This window comes from Hypanus sabinus, chromosome 8, assembly GCF_030144855.1.
Source record: "Hypanus sabinus isolate sHypSab1 chromosome 8, sHypSab1.hap1, whole genome shotgun sequence".
Classification (NCBI taxonomy): Eukaryota; Metazoa; Chordata; class Chondrichthyes; order Myliobatiformes; family Dasyatidae; genus Hypanus; species Hypanus sabinus.
Window position 1 is genome coordinate 67,603,003 of NC_082713.1, and position 25,517 is coordinate 67,628,519.

The 25,517-nt window shown below is 38.2% G+C and overlaps 1 protein-coding gene across 4 annotated transcripts in view; it reads left to right on the forward strand.

Annotated features, from left to right (window-relative positions):
* diaph2 (diaphanous-related formin 2) overlaps window positions 1-25,517 on the forward strand; it is a 615,614-nt gene that overhangs the window by 451,018 nt on the left and 139,079 nt on the right. For all 4 annotated transcript variants that reach the window (XM_059977309.1, XM_059977314.1, XM_059977312.1 and 1 more), the window contains one exon: window positions 13,977-14,142. In XM_059977309.1, coding sequence (XP_059833292.1) covers window positions 13,977-14,142 — 166 coding nt within the window. The remainder of the gene's footprint in view (window positions 1-13,976; window positions 14,143-25,517) is intronic.

Consider the following 25,517-nt stretch of genomic DNA (forward strand, 5'->3'; position numbering starts at 1 on the left):
AAGTGCAGATGGAAGTACTTGGCAACTTAGAGAACAACAAAATTAACAAGTTGGAACATGCTAATGAAGTTCCATAGATAATACAGTTTTAAAACTGACTAATTGTTGATCATTAGCAACAGTAGACTGTATCCTTTCTTTCCCAGCATATCTTGCAAATCAAACCAGAGGCCCAACACTTATTCAATGGGGATTGTGAAAGGATACACCAGGATCAGTACTATGCCTGTCTTGTAATATGATAACCTTATGAAAGTACAACAAGGGACAATAAAATAGTAATCAGTCATACTATCAATAGATTATATAAAATGTCTGTGTTTCACATCCAGGATTTAATGGTGATGGGCAATTAGACAGCTAATTAAAGTAATCCAGTCAAACGAGAAAATCTGCAGATGATGGAAATCCAAGTTATGCACACAAAATGCTGGAGGAGCTCAGCAGGCTAGGCAGCATCTATGGAAAAAGGTACATAAATGTTTCGGGCTGAGACCCTTCAGCAATCTTCACTTGCTTCATCAGTGGCTTTTCCCTGTTTGCTAATGAAAACTTAAAAGTTAAATTTAATTTGACTTATGGTGAACAGACTGTACCTGGACAATGTGCAGGTGTAGCCTGAAAAGTGACGTGTTGTAGTCAGTCTTCAGTCCCAAAGTTTGCTCTGAGCTTTGCTGGTCACCTTGTCTGAGGCAATTTGCTCCCTGAATGGGTTGAGTAGGCAGGGGATTGTGAAGAAAAGACTCTAAGGCTACATCCACACTAGACCGGATAATTTTGAAAATGTCGGTTTTGTGTAAAAACGGTAGGCATCCACACTATGCGTTTTTCAAAATATCTCTATCCACATTGAAACGGAGATTTTGGCGAATCTCCTCCTCCTGGACATGCGCAGGCCACATCTACCGAAAACAAGCAACATGTTTTGTGTCGAATCTCCCTGTAAAAGTGCACATTTTGTGTAGTTACAGACTAGAAAAACTTAAAACAACGGACAGCTGTTGGCTTTCGCACAAGAGAACTTAAAAGTAAAAAAAAACAAATACTGGAGTGTACGGAGGCAACCGACAGGGAGTTCACAGACGGATTGACCTGGCTGACGACGAGCATTGAAAAACTGACGAACTCTGTTACATTAATAAAGCACCTTGTTAAATGTGTAAAACTTGTCTGCATCAGTGTTATCTTGTATTTCCATACAATGTTACATTAGGCTGTTACACATCTATTGTCAAAGAAGTCCTTGCATAAATAGGTAAACCACCTTCATATGTGCAAGGACAGAAAACAGGGCAAAGTGAGTATACTTATTTATTCAGTAAGTTATGGGTCAAAGTATTTGGTGAGTACATTTCTATCTCTTCTGGCTTCAGTCTTGTTGCCATCTGTTCTGAAATTGTTGGAGGTTGCGTTCAAGAGAACAATGAAATAGCACGCTGCTGCCTGATAGCAGTTTCAGAAGTCTCCGGTTACCCCGTACACATTGATCTGCCCGAGCAGCATTTTCAAAAATACCCACCCTAGAAAGCGTTTCTGAAAAGCTGTGTTTCAGGGGAGGAAAGCGCCGTTTTAGTGTGGACGGAGGGTAAAAACGAAGAGAAAAGGCTTCAGTTATGGACTTATATGGTGTGGTGTGGACGTAGCCTAAATCTGCCCATACAAAATTCAAAGCAAAAATTACCACACCATTCAGGGTAAAGTAATTCTGTTATTCTCCGATTAAGATACGTACTGTTCACTGGTGCACTATGGTTGTATTGCATGCCTCTAACAGGATGATTTGGAGCAGCTCCACAGCAATTCTTAAAGCTACAAAAACAAGGGCTGGGACTGCTTTGGAGTACTTTTAACTTCCACTCCAAGACACACCATTTTGGCCTTGTTCTCCCAGTTTATAAACGCTCAATTTATATTTAGCCCTTACATACAAGCGAGCATTTGTGAGAAAAGTGGGATTAATTTTTTGGCTGCTGCAGGGCTTGTGAACTGGGTTACGAACAGTTGGCAGGAATGAATCCCTGCAGAAAACTAGCGAGGACCTGTAATCTTTTGTCTTGAATTCAGTCAGAATCCACTCACTTTATATCTATCAGCTCCATCTCTGTCACAATAACAACAGCTATGGGGTGACATGGTGGTGGTGTGATTAGCACAACACTTCACAGTATAACCAATGTGGGTTCAGTTCCTGTCACTGCCTGTATGTTCTTCCCATGGCTGCGTGTACTTCCTCCAGGTGCTCCAGTTTCCTTCCATAGTCCAAGGATGGACCAGTGTGCAGGTTAATTGATCATTGTAAATAGCCCCATGATTAAACTAGGATTAAATCGGGGAATTGTTGAGCGTTGTGACTCGAAGAGCCTACTTTGCATTGTACCTCAATAAATACATACATACAAGGAGACCTCTCTGAGGATAGGCACTAGATGTTGCTTTTCCCAATGAAGCTTTCATTCCATGAAACAATTTTATAAAATGTATTTGACAGCAGACACTGGTCACTAATATATTGGTTCTACACAAGCACATTGACCATTGTCAGTTTATTCATATTCATGATGCCAGGTATAATGGTGAAGACATTTTTACTGTGTGGAATATAATGGTGTAATTTCTCATTTTGAAAAAAACTCTTGCATCATTTCAACTACCTTTTTTTAATCGTTATTAAAACATTTTCTAAATACACAGTATCAGGGATATGATCATTGTCAAGATGCTCAACATGTAAGTGCCTTTTCAGAGGGACATGCTGTCAGTTTAAATAGGTGTTTGATTGCATAGTATGAATAGACTTGGTTTGTGCTGAGTTCATTGAACCTGGGCAAATGCTGAAAGGAATACTTAAATGAACTTTGCTATCCCTGTTGAACAAAGAGGGAAAAGAATCCTCTTGGTTTTTGTCTACTGACCCCTGCCAGGAACTGCATTAATCAATGCTGTATCAAGTTGATGCTGTCATTTAAGTTACAGTATACCTCATTTATTATATCCAAGCCTAGATAGTTTCTGTAGAACTATGTCCCAGCATGAGATGTAACCACATGCAATAGGAAGGGGATGACAGAAAGAAAATTGTGGGTTAAAATGTTGAGGTGAATGTTGTTTCTGCATTGTACTTTTGGATACATTAACCATCTGATTAGTAGTGCTTGATGTTCTGAATTCTGAAATCATGATAAATAAGAGAAATTGTGTCATCAGTAGAGTTTTTACACGTTAATCACAAAAAATTCTAAAAAGCTGTTAATATCAACATTTTCAGTGTTTAAATGATTATGAATATGTATCATGCACTGCACCTTGAATGATGCTGCTCTCCACCTTTAAATATATTGTTGCTGTTTATGTCATGTGCAGTATGATGTGTCTGCTTGGTTTGTGGTTTATAAATTCTAACCAGTAATTCAGTGTTTTAGATACAAGTGAACTTTGGAGTATGTGATCTATCTAAGAGCAGTGTAATATTTAGTCACTACTATATTGTCAAAGATGCTGTCTTTCAAATCAAAGTTATATCATCTCCACCTTTCAGTTCAGCGTGAACCATAAGATCCCTTGGCACTATTTGAATCTTTTCTTGTGCCCTGAAGCAGAATTGCTCAATTGCCGCCAAAAATCATCCTTCGGATTGTGTGTGATTAGTTATGTGTCTGCCTGTGTGACAATAATAATTATTTGAAATGTAGTCCCCTGACTGTGAAGTTTTTTTAATTTTCAGAACATGTGATGAGGGGCTGTGCAAATGATTTCTTCTGCATTGTATTAAGTGTTGACAAGGGATGAGGAATTCATTATTAAATTGAAATGCTGATTTTTTTAATGCAGATACTGCATGAATGACTCAAGCAAGTCTTCAGTGTTGCGTAGTGAAGACTTGTATTTTTAATTACTCCATAATTGGACCAATTTTCCATTTAACGTCAAAGTAGAAGCTGTTGTTTCAAATAGATGTTTATTTTTTACTTAGTAAAAACAAATACTTTATAAGTTACTTCAATCCCACAAAACTTTGTTTTAGATCTCTAAACTAATTGTGTGTTTATACCTTTGCGACAGTAGCCATAAGAAGCAAGAGAGTGATTTTTCATTGGTCTAATGTCAGCTCGTTGTTAACTGCCAGAAATACTTCCACTTTTTATACACGGGTGCCTGATACCCATTTCTTACATTCACAACTTAAAGTCTCTCTTTGTTAAAGATTCTGATTTGTCTAACTCATCTGAAGTGAGCAATGAACGAAAGATGTGAGAATCTAATACAGACGCCAAGCTCTGGGTATTTGGTGAGTCCATCACAGAGAGGGAATACGTATAGCTATTTCAGGTGATGCAGAAAGCTCAAGCAACCTGGGTAGTTTTTCACAAAACTTCTACCTAAACTACATCTGTGCAGTTATATATAAATGACCATCTGAAGGCTCTTCATCTGTCGAGGTCGACTGTGGATGTTGCATCCTAGCTGCCTACAGAATACTGTGCACAAGCCAGGGCAATATGATATTTTGAGCGATCTGTTTCCAATGCAGCTGATGAATCCAAAGGAAAGGGAGAAAGAAACCCATTACAGTTTGGCACCAAAAGTGTCACAGGAGCTGCCAGTCAGCATTGAACTAAACAGAGGACTGCCTTAGGTGCTCTGGCTCTGGATTTTCCCTTGGGATTTACTCCCAAAGTCTTCTCCGTGAGTGAGAATAGCCACAAAACAGTGGAGGTTTGAGATCAGAGTTTTCCTTCTCTCAGCTGACAAGCCCCATCTGCTCGGAGTGATTGGTATTAAGGCGGCAGTATCCTGCCTTTATCCCTTTTGCTGTCAGTAGAAAAGGTTCCACTGGGCTAAACTACAGTAGAAGGCCAGGAACTGGACTTGATTGCAAGAGACTATTTGAGATGCACACCATTGGGAGTGGGAGTGTATCCCCACTATCCCCCTTGCCCTCTTCACCCCCCCCCCCACCGACATATACTAGCTACAACATCCTTCAGGACCCAAAATGCCTTATAAATGATATCATGTATTTAAATAAACTGCAATAGCATGTTGAGGTATTCCCTTAATTATAAGAACCTAGGAGTTGTGAATGAGGTATTTCTATGTTCTAACCATTAAAATCAAATTTTTGTGATGATATTTCAACTGTTTTCTCAAAATAAATTTGAAAAATACTCTTAAAAAGAACAGAACTTTCCCTGTATTCTGACCATCTCTGGTTCACAACTGTATCAACATAGTAGATTGCCTGGGTCACAAATACAAAAAAAATCTGCAGTTGCTGGAAATCCAAAGCAACACACAAAAAAATGTTGGAAGAACTCAGTAGGCCAGACAACATCTATGGATTAGAACAAACAGTATTTGTCCTGTTATTATGTATGGCACTTCTAGCCGTGCCTACTTGCTGGGCACTTCAAATTTCATGATGAAAAATCATGCACCTAATGTGTTAACTGTTTTTCTTCTCTAAAAAAAATTGTGCCTGACTTCATACAAATTTCCAGTATTTTCTGATTTTGAAAGTACTTTATCAACTGTGTTTAGGATGTGAGATCATGGAAGGTGCAATATAAATGCAAATGCTTTCTTGCATAAATTGCATTGTCATTCAGTTAGATGCTTTTTAAGTGAGGGATGTTGGAATTCTGTACAACAGATGCCCTATTTAATCAACAGAAACATTTAAGTAATGTTAAAAAGATTTCTTTTCAATGAACTTAGTGTGAATATTAAGAATCCTGTGATATAATTACCATATACAAATTCTAACTTTTGCTTGTACATAGCTTTCCTCCAGGAACATTAAATTGAACATTAATAACTAAACTGTTAATCTCAAATATTCATGAAGTTTAACCAAAAATTTGTACAAAGGAAGCTTTGTTTTAAAAATAAATTCAAATATGGAGGTGTTAGGTATAAAAACAAAATGCTGGAAAAGCATAGTAAATCAATTGTTAATGGGTAAACAGGTTACCAGTTTAGTATAGTGTTTCATCATAGTTCAACAAAGCCCAAGTGCTTCATTCTGTGGCAAAGCCCCAGTGTGATCGTGTGATTTCTGTCCTGAGGACAATATCATCCTGAAACTTGTGTGCTGAATGAAACTAAATTAATCAAAGTATTTCCATAATGGAAAGAGAATTAGCTAGTGTGCAGCACTGACATGGTGGCACGTCTTCATACAGCAAATTACAGCATTAGCAGGCTTTTCAGTTGGTCTGTGGCTTCCCATTACATCTCAGAATAGGATCTGAGGTGAAGAAGTTTTCAGAGGGAGGAGCAAAACTGCACAACAAAAGGAACAAGAAGAATTCTGCATGTTTCTGTTGCTTAATTAGTTGAAATGTTTGTAATTAAATGGAACGAATGGGGTGAATAGGGTGAATAAATGGCCAGTGAATGGGGTGAGAAGTGCTAGCTAGTGTAATTACTAATTAAAAGATTTTGTAATGAATGTTTTACAAATTCAATTTCAACTTTGTTTCTTATTTTCAGGGCTCTGCCCTTCTTTGCATATATTATTGTTTATCTGGAATGAAGAAGCAATACCTCACCAGTTGTTTTGAAGCATGCAAATCCATTAAATATGCTTAACGTAAAAAAATTATCAGGGTTTTTTTTTCTGGTCCAGACCAGGATGTGTACTTAGTGTGCATCCTAAATAAGGGGCCTCAGGCTGCGCTAAAAAAATTTTGTTTGCTGAAGATGCCACTAGTTGGGCAACGGATATGTTCTTAGAGGATAGATTAGGATAGAAATTGGGAGTGGTGAGATTGCAGTGATTAAATGTGTTTTAAATTTTCATTGTCACTGCAGTATTATGAGCAGAATTATAGCAATGCTCAGGTAGAATGCTTTAGTGATGGTATTTAAGAAATGAGTCAAAGGGCCCTGAAGAATACTAAATCGTAGGATTTTTTTTGTTACATGAAAAGGCAGACAACGCCGCTGTTTCATCACTCATTTGAAATGTAGCACCTTCAGTTGTACAGTTTTCCTAAAAAAAAGTGGGATATGAACATTGATTACACAATCAGTTCTTTGGAGTAAAATTATTGTACTTCCTGCTGTGAATCATTCTTTCAAGAACATAAGATGATCAAGGAGAGGTGGGCCATTTGGTCCAACATGCCTGCTCTGCCATTCAATAAAATCAAGCTTGTTCTTTTGCCTCAGTGTCACTCTTTTACATTTACCCTATATTGCTTAATTCCCTTGATATTTAAAAAAAAATTGACTGCTTCCTTGAATGTAGGCAGTGACAGAGTTTTCAGGTGATCGTGGTATTCCTTGTAATAGGTTCCAAAAAACTGAAGGCCCCAGTGCCAGATGTACACTGTATCATCCTGGAGATTCATGTTGCAATAATCCCAATACTGATTTAGACTTCTGGTAAAATGGTTGCAGCACCACCCCAGGTCCAATCAAAGGTGTATTTATTTATCCTGTGTGTCTTCAATGATCGGAAGTCATTACCAGATAGTAAGAGCATCAGGTACTGCAGGGACGATCCCATCAGTGGTAGCAATGGAGCTGGACTATTGCATTCTGTTGTGGTGGTGTCGCCTGGATTTGGTGGTCTGTGCTGAGATGGTGTGCGGTCCGAAAATAAATGGTGTGAGTGATTGTCTTGGATAGTTTCATTGTGATCACGTTCCTGTCAGACATTGGTAGCATAGAATATTGTAAGCCCAGTTCACTTTTTCATTGGTGGAGGAGCTGTGCTCCCTTGGTCGTTGCGCAGACAAGGTCCACGTGCCTTGGAGTCACCTGTTGGCAGTCACCAGTGAAGGAGATACCAGAGCTGGCTACGTGCTGCTGCATTTTGTACTGAGTTTGGATCGTCGGTCCTTCCCTTCAGAGTTTACTCACTTCTGCTCTTCATTGCTCACTTGGTAAAAGAGCAAGCTGTACCAGGACATCTCAGGGACTTGGGCTATATATGTTTTTTCTCTTTGTGACTATATGTTTTCTGAAATCGTAACCACATGTGCTTTTTGTACTGTGTGCTTTTGATGATGTGTTTTGCACTTTGGCCTCCCCATTCTCTTCTTTGATTCTGGCTCTACCTGCAATGCCTTAACTGGAAAACACTAGCCTTCCACACCGTGATTCCTAATTGTTAACACAATCTCTGCTGTTTCTACCCTTAACATGTGTCTCTGATCCCTTTGTTCCCTCCCACAAGCAATAGTCCCTCCGATCACCACTATCTTGATACCAAGTTGCAGTGCCCCTCCCTAGACTATTCTGGAAGGCTGCCAGCAAGTATCCAATCAAAGGCTGGACCACCTTTTTGTCAGCTATCATAGCTGCAAGCCAGATAGTTTTCCCTTGCACTAATCCTCTTAGTTCAAACAGAACCTTTCAATTTGCAACAAAACTAGGCAGCTCATTAAGCAGTACAACTCAGAGCATTTTGAAATAGTTAGGGCATTCATTTACTTATAATAAACTACAATATTATCATATACAGTACTGTGTATTATACAATGAGGGAAGTGCAAGACATACATTCTAAATAAGAAATGTTTGAAAGGAAAAACACTACAGTGGCTGACAAGTGAAGTCAGAGTGAAAGTAAAAGCAAATGAGGATATTCAAGAAAGCCAAAGTTAGTGGGAAGACAGAGGATTGGGACGCTTTTTAAAAACCTGCATAAGGAAACTTAAGGAGGTCATTAGGAAGGAAAAGATGAATAATGAAAGGAAGCTGGCGACTAATATCAAAGAAGATACAAAAAGCTTGTTTAAGTATATAAAGGGTAAAAGAGATTTGAGGGTCGATATAGGTCCAATAGAAAACGACACTGGAGATATTGTAATGAGAGACGCAGAGATGGCAGAAGAACTGAACATGTATTTTGCATCAGTCTTCACAGTGGAAGACATCTGCAGTGTACCAGACATTCAAGAGTGTCAGGGAATGTGAAGTCTGTGCAGTGAAAATTACAACTGAGAAAGTGCTCAGGAAACTTAATGGTCTGAGGGTGGACAAATCTCCTGGACTGGGTGGAATGCACCCTCAGGTTCTGAAGGAAGTAGCTGGAGAGATTGAGATTGCAGAGACATTAACAATAATCTTTCAAGAATTGATAGATTCTGGCATTGGACCAGATGACTGGAAAAATGCAAATGTTACTCCGCTATTCAAGAAGGGTGGGAGGCAGCAGAAAGGAAACTGTAGACCTGTTAGCCTGACATAAGTGGTTGGGAAGTTGTTAAGGTCAATTGTTAAGGGATGAGATTACAGAGTACCTTGAGGCACATGACAAGGTAGGCCAAAGCCAGCATGGTTTCCTGAAAGGAAGATCATGCTTGACAAACCTGCTGCAATTTTTTGAGGAAATTAAAACCAGGTTAGACAAAGGGGATGCAGTAGATGTGGTTTTCAAGTAGTACTTGGATTTTCAGAAGGCCTTTGACAAGATGCCGCTCATGCGGCTGCTTAGCAAGATAAGAGCCCATGGAATTACAGGGGAGTTACGAGTGTGGGTGGAGCATTGGCTGATTGGCGGAAAACAGAGTGGGATTAAAGAGATTCTATTCTGGCTGGCTGCTGGTTACCGGTGGAGTTCCACAGGGGTTGGCGTTGGAACCACTGCTTTTTACAATGTATGTCAATGATTTGGACTATGGGGTTAATGGATTTGTGATTAAATTTACTGATGATACAAAGATAGGTGGTAGAGCAGGTAGTGTTGAAGGAACAGAGAGCCTGCAGAGAAACTTAGATAGTTTAGGGAAATGGCAAAGAAGTGGTAAATGAAATACTATGTTGAAAAGTGTATGGTCATGCACTTTGGTGGAAGAAATAAATGGGCAGACTATTATTTAGATAGGGAGAGAATTCAAAATGCAGAGATGCAAAGGGATTTGGGAATCCTTGTTCAGGATACCCTAAAGGTTAACCTCCAGGTTGACTCGGTGGTGAAGAAGGCAAATGCAATGTTGACCTTCATTTCCGGAGTTATAGAATATAAGAGCAAGGATGTGATGTTGAGGCTCTATAAAGCACTTGTAAGACCACATTCTTGGAGTATTGTGTGCAGTTTTGAGCTCATTTTAGACAGGATAAACTGACATTGGAGAGGGTTCAGAGAAGATTTACGAGAATGATTCCAGGAATGAAAGGGTTATCGTATGTTGAATGTCTGGCAGCTCTTGGGCTGTATTCCTTGGAGTTCAGGAGAATGAGGGAGGATCTCATAGAAACATTCTGAATGTTAAAAAGCCTAAACAGATTAAATTTGGCAAAGTTATTTCTTATGGTAGGGAATTCTAGGACAAGAGGGCATGACTTCAGGATTGAAGGATGTCCATTTAGATCAGAGATGCAGAGAAATTGCTTTAGTCACAAGGTGGTAAATCTGTGGAATTTGTTGCCAAGTGAGGCTGTGGAGTGCCAGTAGTTTGGTGTATTTAAGGCAAAGATAGATAGGTTCTTGATTAACCAGGGCATCAAAGGGTATGAGGAGAAGGCAGGGGAGTGGGGATGACTGGAAGTTTTGGATCAGCCTATGATTGAATGGTGGAGCAGACTTGATGGGCTAAATTACCTACTTCTGTTCCTATATCTTAAGATGTACAGTGCCAATAAAAAGTATTCACCAACCCCCACCCCAGAAGTTTTTATGTTTTATTGTTTTACAACATTGAATCACTGGATTTAATTTGGCTTTTTTTTGACACAGATCAACAGAAAAAGACTCTTTCATGTCAAAGTGAAAACATCTCTACAAAATTATCTAAACTAGTTACCAATATAAAAGACAAAATAATTGATTGCATAAGTATTCACCCCCTTTAATATGACACACCAAATTACCACTGGTGCAGCCAATTGGTTTTACAAGTCATGGAATTAGTTAAGTGGAGATCATCTGTGTGCAATCAGGTTTTCAATTGATTGCAGTAAAAATATACCTGTATCTGGAAGGTCCAACTGTTGGTGAGTCAGTATCCTGGCAAAAATTACACTATGAAGACAAAAAAACACTCCAAGCACCTCTGCAATAAGATTGTTGAAAAGCACAAGCCAGTAGATGGATACAAGGAAATTTCCAAGTCACTAAATATCTCTTGGAATACAGTTAAGACAAACATCAAGAGATGAAAAGAATGTGGCACAGCTGTAAATCTGCCTAGAGCAGGCCTTCCTCATTTTTAAGTAGCTCCTGTACTTAATAAAGTGATCACTGAGTGTTTGCTTGTGGTCTTCTGCTGCTGTAGCCCAACCACTTCACATTCAACGTATTGTACATTCAAAGATACCCTTCAGCACACCACTGTTTTAAAACTTGTTTATTTGAGTTACTGTCGCTTTCCTGTAAGCTTGAACCAGTTTGGCCATTCTACTTCGACCCCTCTCATTAACAAAGCAATTTTGACCACAGAATGGCCACTCAGTGAACTTTTTGCACCATTCTCTGTAAATTCCAGAGATTGTAGTGCTTGAAAATTGCAGGTGATCTGCAGTTTCTGAAATACTCAAACAATGTAGCACCAACAATCATTCCATGGTCAAAGTATCTTAGATCACATTTCTTCCCCATTCTAATGTTTGCTATGAACAACAACAGAAGTTCACCATGTCTGCAAGTTTTTATGCATTGAGTTGCTGCCACATGATTGACTGATCAGATTTTTACATTAGTGAAGACCTGTACAAGTGCACCCTATAAAGTGATCACTGAGTGTATCTGGCAAGTCAAAGTTTTATCTTCAATCATTAACACAATTAAAGTGCTATGATGAAAAATTATTTTGAATTTATCAAGATTTTAAGAGATTGCTCAATGGACTTCCTCTGTGATAATTTTATTGTTTAGTGCAACTAAGACTGGGGACAAGAGCAGATGGGCTGACTTGTTTTATGCATTGATTTTAACTTCAGATAGCACATTGCTATTTAGCATTGAAACAGAAGATGAACTAACGTTGATATAAGAGGTGCTTCAGGATCTTGTCCACCTCACATCCGGTTTGAAATGTTCATCACTGGCATCCTGAATTCTTTGCAGCATTCTGGAAATTTAATTACGTTTTGGTTCATCATAGGCTAAGTGTTTCTCAAAGGTACCTGACAACATGACAAATCTCCAGACTCCAGTTTAGGAAGAGGAGGACCTAGCAGCACATTGTTGATCACAAAATGAGGCTAAGAGCCTCTGTCCCAACTAAATCTTGATGAGGTGGAACTATCAGCTATTACAGAATGTGAAATTAAGGAATGTAACACCACATATTAATTGTTCTATATTGTTTTAACTATTGGAACAATCTGCATGATGATGATTAGAAGATAATATGTATTTTAGCAGGACTGGGAATCAATTACAAATTCTGCTATTGCTGAGTAAATTATGCCAATTTATGGAAGCAATTTATCCTTTAGACAACTTAGTATCTTTGGAACTTCACAGATCTTGCTTACTGACATATTTCTTTCCATTATAGACCATTTAGATTTTGCTCTGAAACTTAACGACTGAAGGTCCTTTCACTTTTGAAAGTCATATTCTGTCATTTGAAACTGGCATGTAATATAAAGTGATAGAAGTGGAGCAGAAGCCGTGAGATTGCAGTAATGGTTGGAATGGTGTTATAAAGTATTCAGTCAAAATCATAGAAAGAGCCCTTTATTCAAGGAGTCCACACTGACCATCAATCTCCCATTTGCAGCAAACCTATACTGATTCCATTTTACTCTCCCCAACTTTTTCCTCAACTCTCTCAAGGTTTTAGCACCCCAATCAGGCTAGTCATAGTGTACAGTGGTCAATTAATCTATCCCCTAGTCTTTACTATGTAGGAGGAAACTGGTGCAACCAAAGGAAATCCGTGTAATTGGAGGAAATGTATACAGAAACCGCACGGACGTGCTAAAGGGCAGGATTAAATTTGTATTGCTAGTATTGCAAGCCTGCCCCTCCACTGGTTGTGCTAGGGTACTGCCCTTTTCTGAGAAATAAATTGAATTTGTACCTGACCAATCTTTGTAACATTCAGTTGCATGGAAATTATTGATATTTTCTTCATGATTTGCAGCCCACTGATTATGTGATACAGAATGGAATGTTTAAGAATTTACTTAACACTTGGGGGCAGGTTAATTAATGTCACTTTCCTGGTGTCAATGAAAGGACACAAAGATGCCTGACCTAACACTTTGGACAGTTGCCAGTAAATTGTGCATACTGTAAATAAAAAATATTCAAGCCACATAACTGGTTCATAAAACAAAGTGCACGCACCTGTTACTTCCACAAAAGGGTACTGCTGATGATCATGTCTATTAGAATTTAATGAGTAGATAAAGTAAAATACAGCAAGGTATTATTGGCACAAGAGCTTGGCCCATCAATGCATTGTCTCCTACAATTAATTTCCAAATGGTTACTTTATTTGGTTTATGATGGACTCTGGTGTACAGTAAGATGCCACGATAATGCTCATTCCCCAGAGTGCAAAAACATTTAAAACTGGATTCCAATCTTGCAAATAAGTTTATATTTCATCTCTTTTTAGAGATTCTGAAGTATATGGTAATCTTCAATTTCTGAAAATTATGATTTTCCCTATCCATTTTCACAACTGTGATTTTTGATTATGTTCTTTGATACTACCTTGAGTTACTGTAACATTTTCTCAAGCATGTTAAATTTACTTTTGTTTGAATAAAATAAAACTTTAAATGTGAAAGATATAGAAAAAATATATACAAAAATGAGCAAAAATATAATTGTTTACAGTCGCATATTTTATAAAGTTGATGGTTTCTGTTTTAATGAATGAGAAGATAAAAATCAATTTGTTTTGATAGAAAATCGCATTGTTATCATCTCAAAGAAATACTTAAGGAAAGTTGACCATTTTTTCTCCCAAGGAATTGTCAGTGGAATGATTCCTGAGGAGACCCTTTTATTTTAGTATGGCCAGTTATTTCCATGTGGTTATTAATTCCTTAATCAGATTTTACAGTTTTGCCAAGCAAGCGAGGGAACAGTATGAAAAACTTTCCAACATGCATGGAAATATGATGAAGTTGTACAAAGGACTGGGAGAATATTTTGCCTTTGATTCCAAAGCTGTCAGCATAGAAGAATTCTTCACTGATCTCAAAAACTTCAGGTTCATGTTCCTGGTGAGTACAACAGACCACAAGTATTTTTGCAGCACTTTAACAATCATGAAAAGTACAATATTAAATGGTATTTATTTATTTATTTATTTATTTATCTTTGTTATCTTGTGAATAGTTAAAATAGAATTGGCACAGACATATTAGAAAGAGAAAAGTTGTTGTTCACTTCTGCAATGATTCAAAATCCACTTTAAAATTTGTACTAATTTTAGTACGTAAACAAATTATCATGCTATCTACAGTGGTGTTTATCGGATGCCATATAAGCATATTTTTAATTATCTCAGTTTTCATTTACAAAAAGAACAAATATTATCATTGAGGTTTTTAAGAAAGCTGTCCTCAGATTATCCATCATTTGGTTTTGTTTCAGCAGTAAGAAAATCAGCATTATCCTTTGTTTAACCAACTTTAAATATTTTAGTTATGTTTGTACAGTCTTAGGAATATTTAAACATATATAGAACTACACAAAGTAAGACTTTAAATTTCCTATAAACATGGTGTGCCACAGGGATCAGTGCTGGGTCCATAGTTGATCGTCAATGATCTGGATGATAATGTGGAAGATTGGATCAGCAAATTTGCTCATGATACGAAGATTGGAGGAGTGGTGGACAGTGAGGCAGGTTTTCAAAGCTTGTAAAGGGATTTGGACCAACTGACAAATGGCAGATGGAGTTTAATGTGGATAAGTGTGAGGTATTGCACTTTGGAAGGACAAACCAAGGTAGAACATACAAGGTAAATGGTAGGACACAGAGGAGTGCAATAGAACAGAGGGATCTGGGAATACAGATACATAATTCCCTTAAAGTGGCGTCACAAGTAGATAGGGTTGTAAAGAGTGCTTTTGGCACATTGGCCTTTATAAATCAAAGTACTGAATATAAGAGTTGAAATATTATGGTGAGGTTGTATAAGACATTGGTGAGACCGAATTTGGAGTATTGCGTGCAGTTTTGGTCACCTAATTGCAGAAAGGATATTTGAAAGAGTGCAGAGAAGGTTTACAAGGATGTTGCCGGGACTTGAGAAACTGAGTTACAGAGAAAGGTTGAATAGGTTAGGACTTTATTCCCTGGAGCATAGGAGAATGAATGGAGATTTGATAGAGGTGTATAAAATTATGATGGGAATAGATAGAGTGGATGCAAGCAGGCTTTTTCCACTGAGGGTAGGGTAGAAAAAAACCAGAGGGAATGAGTTAAGGGTGAAAAAGGAAAAGTTTAAAAGGAACATTAGGAGGGAGCTGTTTCACACAGAAAGTGATGGGAGTGTGGAATGAGCTGCCAGATGAAGTGGTGAATGCAGGCTCACTTTTAACATTTAAGAAAAACTTGGACAGGTACATGAATGACGGGTATGGAAAGATGTGGTCTAAGTGCAGGTCGGTGGGACTAGGCAGAAAAATGTTCGGCACAGCCAAGAGGGCCAAAAGGCCTGTTTCTGTGCTGTAATGTTCTATGGTATTGAATAAATAATGGTTCTATGTTTGTTGGTCTGATTGATTACTTCTAACATTCCACTTCAGTTTGGTAAAGGATTAACAGTACGGCTGTTGTAATGAAGCACTTAATGAGCTAGACCGAAAACAATACTAACAATAACGTCCTCAAAAAGTTCTATATAATTAAATTGTACTATATTATAATTAGAAGGGAAGAATCAATAATCTGTACGATTAATTAGCAAAGATCCATGTTTTCATTTGTTGACATTTTAAGTTTTCTCATAGCAGGAGAAGAGAACATAAAATAAGAGAGGGATGGTCATAGTTCCCAAAACCTGTTCCAATATTCAAAATTATCATAACTGAACAAACCTTAGCCTCAACTCTACTTTTCTATCTTATCCCCTGACCTTTGATTATCCTTTATCCAGGAGAGGTCTCTTGTGTAGAGAATTCCAAAGATTCACAAGAAAGAAGAAATTCCTCCTTCTCTCTATCTTAAATGGAATACCTGAAGGATTGTAAAAGAGGGACTCTGATAAGAGGGGGCAGTGGACCATGGAAGAAAGGGATGGAGGAGGAGTACCAGAGGGACTTGATGGACAGACGAGGAGAAGAGAAGGGTTCCAGAACGGAGAATGGAAAAAGAGAGAGGAAGAAATAACCAGAAATTTGAGAAATCCATGTAGACCGCCATCAGGTTGGAGGCTTCCCAGACAGAATATGAGGTTTGCTAACCCAATCCAAGTGTGGCCTCATTGTGGCAGTAGAGGAGGCCTTGGACCAACATGTGAGAATAGAAATCAGATGTCAAATTAAAATTGTTGGCCATAGGGAAATCCCACTTCTTGTGATTGATGGAGTGAAGGTGCTCCGCAAAAGAATCCCCCAATCTATGTTGGGTCTCACTGATGGAGAGGAGTTTGCACCAGATACGGTAGCTGACCTTGACAAACTCCAGGCAAAGTGTTGCCTCAACTGGACAGACTGTTTGGAGCCCTGAATGGTGGTGAGGGAGGAGCTGTAGATGCAGGTGTATCATTTGTCTTGCTTGCAGAGACGAGTGTCAGAAGGTAGATCAATGCAGGGGGATGACTGAACAAGGGAGTGACACAGAGAACAATCCCTGTTGGATGGGAGAGAAATATGTGCTTAGTGGTAGAATCCTAGTGTAGATGGCAGAATTTAGGAGGATGATTGGCTGAATACAGAAGGTCATGAGGTGGTAGGCAAGAACAAGGAGAATCTTATCCCTTTTGGTGTGGCAGGAGGATAGGGTGTGGGCAGATGTGTGAGAAATGGAGGAGTTGCTGGTGTGTAGGAGATCCATTTTCACCTGGTTTCACGTATCACCTGCCAGCTTATGCAGTTTACCCTCTCCCATCTTATTCTGGCTTCTGCCCCCTTACTTTCCAGTTCTGATAAAGTGTATTAGCCCTAAATGTCATTGTTTATTCTCATCCTTAGATGATGCCTGACTTACTGAGTTCCTCCAATACTTTGTTCTTACATCTGCAGAATCTCATGTTTAGTAAAATAAAAACTTGTATTTTTTTCAAAGAATTGCACATGCAGATCACTGCTTCTCCTTACACATACTCATTCTGGAAACATTTTTCTTAGACTAATTGTATAGCAGTATACTAAAGCACTAGAGGTGCTGTGGTGACAAATGGCATTCCATTGCACAACAAAAATGCTTATTAGTATCTCAGAAGTTTCCCTTTTGAAATGTTCTGCTTCATGGCAAATGGGGAGTAACCCAAAACAATCTTCATTTGGAGCTTCATCTTAATTAAAGCTGAGCCAAATTTACCCTTAGTTTACAGAATATTTCAATTCAAAAACCTGTTAACAAATCAACCTGATTTCTGAGTGGTTGCATTGTAGTTGTGTTCTATTTAGTTTGTGTTCTTATTTTGGCACTGTTCACCTCTGATCAGTTGGAGTTATTTTGAGTATGTCTGTTATTTTTATTCATAATATTTTAAAGAATAAAATTACTTTCTCCAGAAGTTTATGAGTAATGAGGAGAGAACCTTTTCAAAATTATGAAAATCTATTAAGCAAAAATTGTTATGACGTCCAAGTTCTTTCTTGGTATTCTTGCGTCACTGTTACCTTTTGATCATTGGAGCGCATTTAAAATAGGCTTTGGCTTTGTTGATTGTGTTTATATTTAATTGGGTTTAAGTCGCTGTACGGTAATAGTTAATGCCCTTTCAGTTACTCCTGTCAAACTGCATAGGCTGCCAAGCTCAGTTGTTCTCAAAAGTTGCCTCTGGCATTTCTTTTCTGCAGTAACTTAAATGGACTGCTCTGAAGGGTGTATTCTTGAAAAATCATTTGTGATTGACAGCATAAGACCAATGAGATCAAACACTTTTTCAGTTCTCCAAATACTTTGATTTTTATACAACTAAAGTTTGGCTTGCTTATGACATTGATTATTTTTCATAAAAAGTTACAACTTCTTGTCATTCAACCAAATGGGTTCTGAGTACAATGCAATTCAAATGCAAGTCCCTTCAGGACAAAAATGTCTTCATTATAATATACTTTCTTAGCATCAGTAAAATATTTTTATGAAGAAAAAGTCACTGAAAACTGCAAAGATTGTAAACAGCATTCAGAATTTGCTTCTGACCCTGAAGAAATTTGCATTTGAAAAATATTTGCCAGGAGTTTTCTGTTCTGATGACAGTCATCTAACAAAGTATATTAAAAAACCATGATAGCACCATGCTGATGTAGCATTTTCAGCCTGGTCTGCTGTTAAGAGAATGAGTTACAGGTTATGAGTAACAGTGAAACAGATTATCTTTGATACTTCAAAACTCAGGAAAATGTCAAAGCTGGAGCTCCATTACATTTAAGGGAAAGTATAGTATTAAGTACAACTAACTTCTAGATATTAGTTAACAAATAGTAGAGATTTCTGTAACAGTAGAGCACAAGTATAAGGTGAGAGATAGATGAATTGGAAGGAATCTGAAGGACAATTTTTTCCACAGTGCTTGGAATCTGGAACATAGGATCTGTGGAGGTGCTGAAGACATTTAAGTAGTATCTCAACAAGCACTTGTATTGCCAAGATGGAAGGCTATGGACCTTACACTGATAAATGGGTCTAGTGTAGATAAGAGCAATGCTCAGCATGGATATTGGGTCGAAATGTCTGTTTATGTGCCGTTAGACCCCATGACTCTAATTTTGTCACGAGTTGTGCGAATGTAAGGTGTGGGAAGTAGCGAGTGTCTGGTAAATGCAAACCTTTATGTGATAAATTACATTGCAAATCAGCATATTAAATATTGTCTGTAGGCGATTTATATCTTCCTGATCATCAAAATGTTATCCTCTTTCACAAGCATCAGCAAAGTCCCTTCGAACTAAGGAGTCTTCCTGAGCTAGATCCATTCACATTAGTTTGACCCACATCCCTCTGAATCTTTCCTATTCATTAACCTAGTAATGCACAAAAAGCTGGAGGCACTCAGCAAGCACAGCAGCATTTATAGAAAAGAGTGAACGGTCTATGTTTTAGGCCGAGGCCCTTCTTCAGGACTGAAAAAAAAGAGATGAGAAGTCAGAGTAAGAAAGTGGGAGACGGGAGGAATAAGTACAATGTGGTAGGTAATGAGTGAAATTGGGAGAAGGGAAGGGTGAAGTAAAAAGCTGGGGGTGGAAGTTGATTGGTAAAAGCGATAAAGGGCTAGAGAATGGGAAATCTGATGGGAGAGAACAGAAGTCCATGGAAGAAAAGGAAGAGGGAGGAGCACCAGAAGGAGGTGATGGGCAGGTAAGGAGATGAGGTGAGAGGGGGAAATGTTGGTGGGGAGCATTTACTGGCAGTTTGATAAATCAATGATCTCTTATTGTTCATGAACCTGTCCAGATGCTTATTAAGCATTGTAATTGTACGTGCCTCTACCACTTCTTCTGACAGTTCACATATTAGTATCAGATGCTCTCAACTAATTAGCAACAACAAACAAACAGGTAAAATTATAAAGTAAGTAATTAATACAGAGTCTGACAAGTTTGTGAGTATTCTGTAAGTGTATAGATTGTAGATACTTCATTGTCCAGTTTTGGGAATGCGAGTATGTAGTTTCAAAATTAGGCCATAAGAATTGTACACTGCAGTTAATCTTTGCAACATAGTATATTACTGTAGCCATTTTAAAAAGGTCTTAAAAATAACTTGTTGCAAAAGAGAAGTCTAGTAATTATATTACATTTTGTTTAGAATACATCATCTTCAGTACAAATTAATTTAATTGAGGCATTAATTTCACCACCAGATTCAGTAATCCAGTTAATTAGGGAAGAAACTGAAAACAGAAAATGTTGGAAGTTAATTAACCTTTGTGGAGCCAGAAACTAAGTTAATATTACAGGTTATTCCAGAATATTTATTTTATCATTTTCTTTGTGGACATTTCTTGCCTGGCTGGAAATGATCATTTTGATTTGGATTTCATGTTTTGAGGATCTGCTGTATTTTGCTATCCATGACACCAAGAATTTTAATCTTTTTGCTCAGACATCCAGAAAGGGATTCTTTATCTAACATGGATTAATACTTTGATCATAAAGTAACTTCTTTAGCTTTCTTTCCCCTTAAATAATTTCTGTGGCTTCAATGTTCTTGGTTCTAAAATTAATTATGTTAATTTCCTTTGCTGAGCAATATTTCAAATACCTATCTATTTCATTAATATGGAAATAAAATGTAATTAAAATGACTATTCTACCACCTCTTGCATGGTGCTTTCAAATCATTTGGTACACTTACCCAAGACATTTTATGGAGGGCAGTGTAATTTGTTTATAACAGAAAAATATATTCCAGCTATTTAAAAAGTTAGACTCAGTTTCAACTGCCTGATTTCTTACTTTCCATCTATCCAATTATTTATTTATTTGTTTGTTTGTTTATTTATTTATAGAAACAGAAAACATACAGCACAATACAGGCCCTTTGGCCCACAAAGCTGTGCCAAACACGTCCCTACCTTAGAACTACCAAGGCTTTACCCATAGCCCTCTATTTTTCTAAGCTCCATGTAGCCATCCAGGAGTCCTAAAAGACTCCTATTGTTTCCGCCTCCACCACCACCGCCAGCAATCCATTCCACGCACTCACCACTCTCCGCATAAAAAAACTTAACCCCTGAGTACATCTCCTCTGTACCTACTTCCAAGCAGCTTAAAACTATGCCCTCTCGTGCTAGCCATTTCAACCCTGGGGAAAAAGCCTCTGACTATCCACACAATCAATGCCTCTCATTATCTTGTACACCTCTATCAGGTCACCTCTCATCCTCTGTTGCTCCAAGGAGAAAAGGCCGAGTTCACTCAACCTATTCTCATAAGGCATGCTCCCCAATCCAGGCAACATCCTTGTAAATCTCCTCTGCACCCTTTCTATGGCTTCCACATCCTTACTGTAGTGAAGCGACCAGAACTGAGCACAGTACTCCAAGTGGGGTCTGACCAGGGTCCTATATAGCTGCAACATTATCTCTCGGCTCCTAAGTTCAATTCCATGATTGATGAAGGCCATACACTGTACATCTTCTTAACCATAGAGTCAACCTGCATAGCAACTTTGAGTGTCCTATGGATTCAGACCCAAGATCCCTCTGATCCTCCACACTGCCAAGAGTGTTGCCATTAATACTACATTCTGCCTTCATATTTGACCTACCAAAGTGAGCCACCTCGCACTTATCTGGGTTGAATTCCATCTGCCACTTCTCAGTCCAGTTTTGCATCCTATCAGTGTCCCGTTGTAACCTCTGACAACCCTCCACAATATCCACAACACCGCCAACCTTTGTGTCATCAGCAAATTTATTGACTCATCCCTCCACTTCCTCACCCAGGTCATTTATAAAAATCACAAAGAGTAGAGGGTCCCAGAACAAATCCCTGAAGCACTCCACTGGTCTCTGGCAGAATATGACCCGTCTGCAACCTTTCTTTGGGCAAGCCAGTTCTGGATCCACAAAGCAGTGTCCCCTTGGATCCCATGCCTCCTTACTTTCTCAATGCGCCTTGCATGGGGTACCTTATCAATTGCCTCGCTTAAATCCAAATACACTACACCTATGACTCTACCTTCATCAGTGTGCTTAGTCATATCTTCCAAATCAGGCTCATAAGGCACGACCTGCTTTTGATAAAACCATGCTGACTGTTGATTTCTCTAGCTTCCATTAATGCCCCTCCTTCCCTTCTTACCCCATCCCTAATTTATTTATTTCCCCCCCCCCCCCACCTTTTTTTCTCTTTTTCTGCCCATCACTCTTTACCTGTTCTCCATCTCTCCCTGGTGCTCCCCTCCCCCTTTCTTTCTCCCTAGGCCTCCCATCCCATGATCCTTTCCCTTCTCCAGCTGTGTATCCCTTTTGTCAATCACCTTTCCAGCTCTTAGCTTCACCCCACCTCCTCCTGTCTTCTATCATTTCAGATTTCCCCTTCCTATTTTCACATCTCTTACTATCTTTCCTTTCAGTTAGTCCTGACGAAGGGTCTCAGCCCAAAACGTCAACAGTGTTTCTTCCTATAGATGCTGCCTGGCCTGCTGCGTTCCACCAGCATTTTGTGGGCGTTGCTTATACTTAGGACAACAGAATTTGTTCTGCAGTTGGATTAATCAACTTTGCCAAGCAATGAATCTTTGTTTCTTTGTTCATAAAAGATGAAAGAATGGTTCAAGAGTTGTTATTTGCAGTGGACTAGAAACAGATATGAAGAGGGAATCAATACTTTGTGTTGTTGAGCAACTTTTCCAAGAGGAGGGCATTCTGCTCACCAACATTCTTGCTTGTGCAATGGATAGGGCACCTCAAGAACAAGATGTCACCGTGGGATTATTACTTTTGAGGGAAAAAAGCTAGTTCTAACATTTACCATTCACTATGTAATTCACAGATAACATCCTGACGTAAAAGTGATCAATTTGTACAAATCATTAAATACTGTTACCACAGCGGTAAATAAAATCAAGTCCCATGTTCTCAAATCTCAACTATTTCGAGAGCTTTATATTGAGAATGATGAAAACTTTGAACACTTGCTGTTGCACACAGAAGTCAGATGGCTCTCAGAAGGAAATTGCCTGAGTTCCTTTCATGCACTTCTGGAAACTGTGATAAAATTCTTTGAAGATTTCAAAGCCTTTATTCAGTAATCAATTTAGGAATATCAGGGCTGGCATTGCTTTTATCAGAGTTATTCGCAAAATTTAATGAAATCAATTTTCAATTGCAAGGAAATGACATGAATCTTATCAAAGTCAAATCAGTCATCTCCACATTTCCAACCAAGTTAACCATTCTTAAGTGCAACATTGGTCACCTCAACCTTTTCCAATTTCCAAGCCTCTCTTGAATTGGAAGAGAAAGAAAGTATACCAGATGATGATCTTCAAGAATACTGTGCTGACCTTGATAGCCTGCATAAAGATATTCACAATCTAAATTCTAGATTATGTAATTAATCTATTCCTGAACACTTCTAATGAAGAATTAACAGGAAGGATGAAGGTAAGAACTGATCTTGCTACAAAATGACTTTGAGCTGAAGAAGGGATTCAATAAAAATCATAACAAGACTTTTGGTTACAGAAAGAAATCTCTGAGTGCTGTCCTGCACTGTGGGAAATGGTCAAGATATTCTTTATTGTCTTTCCAACATCATATTTAGTGGAGCGTGGTTTCAGTGCAGTCGCCTAGCTTGTTTCAAAGCAATGGAAAAGGCTGCACATGACAATGTGGGGATCTGAGACTCCTGACTGACATTCAGCTTGATGTTGAGAAGCTAACATCACTGCACCAAGCCCATCCATCTCATTGAAAGGTGAAAAGGCAATGAAGTAGTGAATACTTAATGTACCCTTTAACATTTTTGACAAAAATTGTTTTTCTGTAATTAAATAAAGAAATATTTTATTTGTAGCTTGAAATAGATTTAAAATAGATTTTGAAGACCACACTCAGTGATTCAGGAACAGCTTCTTCCCCTCTGCCATCCGATTCCTAAATGGACTTTGAAGCTTTGGACTCTACCTCACTTTTTTTTTAAATATACAGTATTTCTGTTTTTGCACATTTTTAATAATCTGTCAATATATATAATTGATTTACTTGTTTATTTTTTTTTCTCGCTCTAGATTATGTATTGCATTGAACTGCTGCTGCTAAGATAACAAATTTCACATCACATGCCGGTGATAAGAAACCTGATTCTGAAATAGATTTTAATAAATTTTACAATTATTTGTCACTGCTTTGAATTTGCAGTTCCTATTTCACTGTAAATCAAAGTTCTTTATAATTTTTATGTAATGGCAGAAAGGGAGAGGTGGGTGCTGGGGATGTGATCTGGGAACTAAGGAGTCAGTAACCCAAAAATATTTGGGAACCACCGCTCTAGATTTGGGAACCGTCACCCAACATAGCTCTATTCTTTTAGGTCTTTCTCTCCTAATCTGGTTCAGTGCTGGTATTTGCCTTCTGTGATGTGATATTCCAGTCCAAAGTAAGATGTGCAAACAGTGGCCCAAGGCATTTCGTAGCTTAGTGTTGAAGGGGAAACACTCGTGAGAATAATCATAAAGCTAAATTTTTATATTGTTTGTATAGTCCTATCGAACTTTGGTAATATTTTATATGCAGTCAATTGTTAATAGATTTTTTGCAATAATTGCAATATTATTGTATTATCATCACTTGCTTTTCAGTCAAAATACTTACAAATTGTGAACTTGATGGGAACCAACCATGCTGAGGATTTCAGTATGACAACAGTGTAGATGCGAGACTTGCAAAAAAAAAGAGCCACAATCAATTACGAGTTTCATAAAAAGTGAAATTCTTGTAGCTAAAGGCTTCTTAACAGAGGAAAGGGGTATTGATATCATTGCTTTTCTCGCATTGCTAAATTTATATCACATAATAGTGTAGAAATGTTATAACGATTATTGCAAATATTTTATTGCCAAGCCCGGTAGAAATTGAATCTTTGGCTTTGTTTTGTCTGTGTTCTTCTGCTTTGGTCAGCATATGGCCCTTCAAGCATGAAAGTTATGGCATTCCTGATCAGAAGCGTTGACAATATTTTACCAATAGAAAGGCCTGGTCAAAAATTCAACCTCAGTCGTATGCACTGAATGTGCAATGCAGAAGCAAATGTGCCATATATTGTATCCCACCTCATGAATTTGGTTCTTTACGTAGGTCGGGTTTCTTCATCACTTCTCTACATTTGCAACAAGCCAGTTGGTAATTTAATAACAGTCATGCAGAATTCCTAACTGGATATTTTAATAAATATCAGAAAACTAGAACTCCTTATTCTGAGTTGCAATCAGGCTGTGAGTTACTTTATTGTAGCAGGATGCTATGATGTCCTTCCCTTTCTCTCTACTCCTGTGTGTGATTTAGCCAGACTTTGCCTCTAATCCTGACCATCTCTGGTGATTTACTAAGTCACCCTTCCCCAAATGCAGCTTTTGTATCAGTGGCCCTTGTGCTGGCATCTGCTGGTGACTCATCAGATAAATTTTTGCTGACTTTTATATTTTGGTGGCAGAGAAATCTTATTTTAAAGGAGATATTGCACTAGCTATTAACAGTTGCAATTAATTTTTCTTTCTTTGTTCTAAACTTAAAGTGACATGGGATCAGAGGATGTCGAATCCTTATGAACAGAGTGAAGAAACTGCAAAGTTAAAAGGACCTTTATGGGTATTATATATGGACTTCCAAACAGTAGCCTACATGTAGGGTGCAAATTACAAAAGGAGATAGAAAAGGTAGGGGTCATGGAGGACTTCACATGCAGGTAGAGAGGAAAAATCAGGTTGACACTGAATCCTAAGCCAAGGAATTTGTAGAGTGCCTACTAG